This window comes from Nycticebus coucang, chromosome 9 (genome assembly GCF_027406575.1).
Source record: "Nycticebus coucang isolate mNycCou1 chromosome 9, mNycCou1.pri, whole genome shotgun sequence".
NCBI lineage: Eukaryota > Metazoa > Chordata > Mammalia > Primates > Lorisidae > Nycticebus > Nycticebus coucang.
Genome location: NC_069788.1, coordinates 116,093,248 through 116,099,247, shown reverse-complemented (window position 1 = coordinate 116,099,247; position 6,000 = coordinate 116,093,248). Strand labels below are relative to the sequence as shown.

General features: G+C 44.2%; 1 protein-coding gene across 6 annotated transcripts; it reads left to right on the top strand.

The window, feature by feature from the left end:
* Positions 1–1,066: 1,066 nt before the first annotated feature.
* SRSF5 (serine and arginine rich splicing factor 5) lies at positions 1,067–5,948 on the top strand. 6 transcript variants are annotated; one of them, XM_053602461.1, is made up of 8 exons: positions 1,067–1,240; positions 2,099–2,243; positions 2,548–2,618; positions 2,758–2,856; positions 3,156–3,225; positions 4,441–4,514; positions 4,940–5,050; positions 5,151–5,948. In XM_053602461.1, the coding sequence occupies exons 2-8, from the start codon at positions 2,118–2,120 to the stop codon at positions 5,407–5,409; spliced, it is 810 nt and encodes a 269-aa protein (XP_053458436.1). In that variant the 5' UTR covers positions 1,067–1,240; positions 2,099–2,117; the 3' UTR covers positions 5,410–5,948. The 6 variants fall into 6 exon arrangements, with proteins under 6 accessions (XP_053458436.1, XP_053458433.1, XP_053458434.1 ...); XM_053602458.1 differs by having other exon boundaries at positions 5,148–5,948; XM_053602459.1 differs by having other exon boundaries at positions 1,074–1,236; positions 5,148–5,948.
* Positions 5,949–6,000: the final 52 nt, after the last annotated feature.

The window sequence follows — 6,000 nt, the reverse complement described above, 5'->3', positions numbered from 1 at the left end:
AAAATCCATCCTTAACTCCCCACATCATAGATAACTAACTTTACAATTGAATCACGCTCCCACTGAGGTACAGATAACAGTGTGAATAGCCAAGCTGCGCCCACACAGAGTTCCAGAACAGTTCATAAGAACCCCTGAGGTTGGACTAGGGTTGGCAGAGCTCCTCCTTCTGAAACTACTTTTTCTCTGTGTAACTCTACCTTCAAATAAGCAACCCTAGATTCTGGGCACTTCTCAAAAATGGGGTGCCTTGGTTTCCACCTATAAGTATTAAAAAAAAAGTAACCTTTTGAGCTTCCTCATCATTATGCTTAAGGTTCTAGGCCTACCAACCTCATTTGGAAACAGCTGGAGTTAAGGACGCAGAGGGCTGCGTTTTACACCCACTTTACAAGCACAACGTTCTCCGTTTCTGAATAATTGTAGACTTTTATGTGTTAATGACAGAAACCCGAATAAGGAGGATTAACTAAATAGATTTAAAAGCAGCTGGATATCTCTTCTAGCCAGCTCAGTCCCAGAGCGATAGAAAAGCAGAAATCTGCATTACGAACTCAATTCAAGATGGCTTTGCAGCTGCAATCCCAATTTCACGCAAAAGCCTTCCATTGAAAAAACAATTCAGTCCCTTAGCTTTCTCACTCCAACCAGTCAGGCACGGTTAAAAAAGACTTCATTAGAGCCTCAAGAGCGCCCTTGCCTTGTAAAAGGGCAAGTACGTACACGAAGAGGTCTGAGCAGGCCAGGTATTTTTGCAATACCCGAGTGTCTCAGCCAGTAGTCTTCCGGGTTTCTGATAAAAACTTTAGATACAGAAAAGGGGCGCCACTTGTCTCAACGAGTCCTACGGGAGAAACGATGATGAACCGCACTCCCAGGTCTACAGCAGCGAATGTCCTCAACAGATGCGCCCCCAGCGCGGGGCACTGGCTCGTGGTGCCGAGGACAGCTCCTGCCCCGGGGGCCCCCACCGCAGACAGAGGGTCACTAGGAGAGGTCCCGCGAGGAAGCCCCGCCTCGCCGAAGCTGGACCCAGCGAGCCGGACGCCCGGGTCCCAGGGGCGGTCCCGGAAGTGACGCAGGGACGCGCCCTCCATTTTGTGGAGCGCAGGACTGCTAAGTGCGTCAGTTGTGGAGAGACGTAGAGGAGTTAAGTCCTGGTCTGCGTGGAGGCAGACGGCTCCGTCGCAGACTACGGACCTCTCTCTGGGTCTCAGCCGCCAAAGATCCTGTCCGGTAGGTGAGTGGCTCACTTTGAGGGCGAGGCTTCTCGGATCGAGGCTTCTTCATGGCCGCTCAGATCGCGAGTGGCCGGGGCTGCTCTCTTTGCGGAGGACGGCGTCTAATGAGCGCAGTTGACTCGAGGTGGGCGCTGGGGCACGTCTCCCTTTTGGCATTGTTTGAGGGGTACTGAAGGTGGAAGGGCGGTCGCGGTTTCGGTTGTTTTTACACGGAGAGGTCGCGCGTCCCTCCCTGCCACTCCGTTAATCTCATCACCCGGCCCCCTTGAGAGCGAGCCGGGTGCCTTGTGACTGCTCGGGGTGCGGTTGGGGCTTTTTGCGGGCGGGCATGGTGACTCTGGAACGGTGGGGGCAGGGGACGGAGAGGCGGATTTGGCACGCGCGGCTCTACCCCGCCGCTGACTCCGCAGCCGCCATTTTATGGCTGCCGAGCGCCTGCCCGCCGACGTGTGCGCAGGCGCAGCTGTGGCGTCGCGAGATTCCGGCTTCCACCCGCTGTGACGCGTCCGGGAGGCGGTGACGCGCTCGCGCGGCCGGCTGCCATTGGGCAGCCTTGCGGAGGGCGGAGTCGGCCCCTCCCGCATTTCTCGGCTTTTCCTAACTGCGGCAGATGGGAGGGGGCCGGAGAGCCGGGGTTCGTTTGCGGCTGCGCAGTGACAGAGGTGGCAGTGGGCGTTGCGGTTGCTGCGGTCTGGGCCTGGGGCGGGATCGTGTTGGGAGCCGGTTTTTAATTGTCTGCAAGGTACTCTTGGCAGTCCTGGTAAACCTTGTGTGCCATGTATGTTTGTGATCCCTTGGCCGGGCCTTCCTCTGTGACAGTCATTTGGTATTGTCTCGATTGAATTATTTTCTGACAGGAAATACTAGCCGGACATCATGAGTGGCTGTCGAGTATTCATCGGGAGGCTAAACCCAGCGGCCAGGGAGAAAGACGTGGAGAGATTCTTCAAGGGTTATGGACGAATAAGAGATATTGATCTGAAAAGAGGCTTTGGTTTCGTGGTGAGTGTTTAGAACGAAATGAATTATAAAACTTCTGGGAAACAATGTTCTCGGTCTAGTCTTGGTGGCTTTTTTTTTTTTTTTTTTTTTGCAAATGTTACGTATCCTTGTGAATTTCATTAAGGGTTAAAAGAAGCTACCTGGTGGCTGACTGGAACCCACTCGCAGTCACTTCTTGGTTAGGTTATCTGGCCATGCCATTATGATATTCCTTTTTCCACTCTGTCTCAATGTTTTAGTACTCAGTATGTTGTGGGATACTTGTTGAAAGCCTTATTAAGCATCTTAAATGTTTATATTTTAGGAATTTGAGGATCCAAGGGATGCGGATGATGCCGTATATGAACTTGATGGAAAAGAACTCTGTAGTGAAAGGTGAGAATCTTAGTTTTATAATTACTGTGTTTAGACCTGGAATGTAGAGCAGACTAGGTCAGCTTGGATATTTTTCTAAGTAGATGTTTTATGTAGCTTGGGTGTATAATGGAGATTTTTTTTTCTTTGTTTTCTGTAGGGTTACTATTGAACATGCTAGGGCTCGGTCTCGAGGTGGAAGAGGTAGAGGACGGTACTCTGACCGATTTAGCAGTCGCAGACCTCGTAATGATAGACGGTATGTAAACAGGTGGATGGCTGCTTTGAAGTATTGTATCAGCAGTATTTAAGTCTCAGGAGTTATTAGCAATAAATGATTCTGGAACTTACTGTATAATATGTCCTGCTATTCTCATGTTAGCCCTCTGTTCCTGATGAGTCTGTAGTGAGTCATAGAGTAACCCAGAACTGTTGATGAAAGTCATTTGAATGACTTGATGTTCGATTACTTGAACTTGCCCACAGTTGAATACACAACTTCATTCACAATCATTGCATTTCTTTTCTTCCTTTTTGAATGCTTGTTTTCTTCCTTAGAAATGCTCCACCTGTAAGAACAGAAAATCGGCTTATAGTTGAGAATTTATCCTCAAGAGTCAGCTGGCAGGTTTGTTCAAATACAGTTTTGAGTTATTTTAATGTGGCTTTTTAAAAAAGTTAATGGGTAGCTAATATTTTTATTAATATATTTTATTAAAAGTACTTTTATCTTTAATTAAATTAATGGATTTAATTGTAATATTAAAATTTAATTAAATGTAACTGGGGGATATTACAAACTTTAATATTAGTGATCAAATGTAAATGTTTTGAGGATATTTTTTCTTGTTTTTTAAAATCAATTTTAACCAAATATTAAACCCTTTATTTGCCAGCCTATCTGTGTCGTTGGCCTTATGACGAGGAGTGCCTGTGGGTTATCCTAATCGTTGTCTTGGTCACTCTTGGTTGGGCCTGGTTGACTTTGCCAGTCAGCTCCTACAGTGATCATTTGGCCACCTCTAGATCTGTGTTTGCCGGTCTAGACGTAATCGATGCACTTACTTGAAGTGCCAGGTTGCAGCGATCCCAGAGCGTTGATAACGTGATCTGATCCCTAAGTTGAGAGCTGTCTCCTGTAACGCTTCCGAATAAGAGGTCCTGGTCGAAAAGAGTTGAAAGATACGAAATTAGGTGGTCGTTGGAATCCTGATTGCAGTAAAGTGGTCCTTGGTAACTGCTCAAGAGTAGAACATGTCTGCATCCGCCAGTAGTCTGCTAATAGGGAGGGCTGTGCGATTAAAGGCTTCCATCGATTGGGTAGTGTCCTTCAAGTGGGTGGCGAAGAGCCAATCGGGCATATGTCATGAAGGTTTCTCCGACCGATAAATGGTTTGCTGCTTGACTAGCCTAGGGAAATATTGATAAAGGTAAAGTAAACTTTTTTAATGACATATGGGGCACAAAATAACTGGTGTCTTGTAAATGTTCTGTTTTTTAAATATAAAATTTCTATTTTAGTCTTAAAAATATGTACTGTTTTCTCTTTTTTTTGTTTTTTGTTTGTTTTTTTTCTTTTGTACTGAGCTCAGTATAGACTAATACTACTTTAATGTTACAATCTGAATTTCCTCTAGCATTTTGCTTACAAGCAATATGCTATTTGCTTATTTCGTGCCCTGACCTAGATAATTCTTGATTTCTGATAGAATACAAGTGTGGTAAATACCATGTTTGTACTTTATCTAACATCTTCTCTTTCAGTAGTTTTGTTTTTATACCATGTTGTTTTTTGTGTGTCACCCTTCCTCTTCTCTGCTTAACACAATTATCTTGTGTTAAGGATCTCAAAGATTTCATGAGACAAGCTGGGGAAGTAACCTTTGCGGATGCACATCGACCTAAATTAAATGAAGGGTGAGTTGTGAAAGTTGTGGAGGTTGTGAAAGCCTTTTAAAATACCCTGAAAATTTTACTGTGAACATTCCTAAAGACTTCAAATTTGAACATTTTCAAATGTAGTAGTTCTCTAGGGACAGTTTTGCTCTCCAGGAGATGTTTGGGATTGTTGGGAGACGTGTTTGGTTGACAAAACTGACTGAGGGTGCTCCTGGCACCTAGTGGGGTAGAGGCTAGGCATGCTGCTAAGCATACAACAACAAAGAATTATCTGGTTGAAAAGGTAGCAGTGTGGAAGCTTTGCTGTGTGTAATACTGTTTTACCCATCAAGAAATGAGAATATAGCAGGAGCAAAGTGAACACAGAAAACAGCTTGTGTAGACTCCTATGTGAGAGAGACTACAGGATGTATTTACCTTAAAATAATTTTTTTCTTCTTTAGGGTGGTTGAATTTGCCTCTTATGGTGACTTAAAGAATGCTATTGAAAAACTTTCTGGAAAGGAAATAAATGGGAGAAAAATAAAATTAATTGAAGGCAGCAAAAGGCACAGGTACCTCTCATATTTTCAATATAAAAGTTTTGTTGAATGGATTTGTAGGGCCTGTCATATAGTCTGATTTCCTTCACCCCCCTCTCTCATTTCATAGTAGGTCAAGAAGCAGGTCTCGATCTCGGACCAGAAGTTCCTCTAGGTCCCGTAGCCGGTCTCGTTCCCGTAGTCGCAAGTCTTACAGCCGGTCAAGGAGCAGGAGCCGGAGCCGGAGCAAGTCCCGTTCTGTTAGTAGGTCTCCCGTGCCTGAGAAGAGCCAGAAACGTGGTTCTTCAAGTAGATCTAAGTCTCCAGCTTCTGTGGATCGCCAGAGGTCCCAATCCCGATCAAGGTCCAGATCAGTTGACAGTGGCAATTAAACTGTAAATAACTTGCCCTGGGGGCCTTTTTTAAAAACAAATTTCCAAACCATACTTGCTAAAAATTCTGGTAAGTATGTGCTTTTCTGTGGGGGTGGGGTTTGGAGGGGGTTGGGTTGGGTGGATATCTTTGTAGATGTGGACCACCAAGGGGTTGTTGAAAACTAATTGTATTAAATGTCTTTTGATAAGCCTTCTGCTCACATTTTTGTGAATGTCTGAAGTATATAGTTTGTGTATATTGACAGAGCTCTTTTATAACTAAAGCAAATTTAATTTTTTTGTACTAGAAAAAGATTGAACATTTTTAAGTTCCTGGTTATTCAAATATGTTTATTCAGAATTAGTTTAATACCTCAGTTAAACTAATTAATAGCTTTGGACATTTAAAAGAGCTCTAAATTTGCTTGTACATAAAGGCTTAATTTGAGTTTTCTTTGTTTAGGGTCAAGGGTGTCCTCCCACTCACCCTTAAAAAACAGCTGCAGGACACACATTAAAGCAGCTGTATGTTATTGATAATAAAATACTATAAAACTGCTTTTGTCTGTTTTTTTTTTTTTTTTTGAAGTAGTCCTATTTCTCACTCCC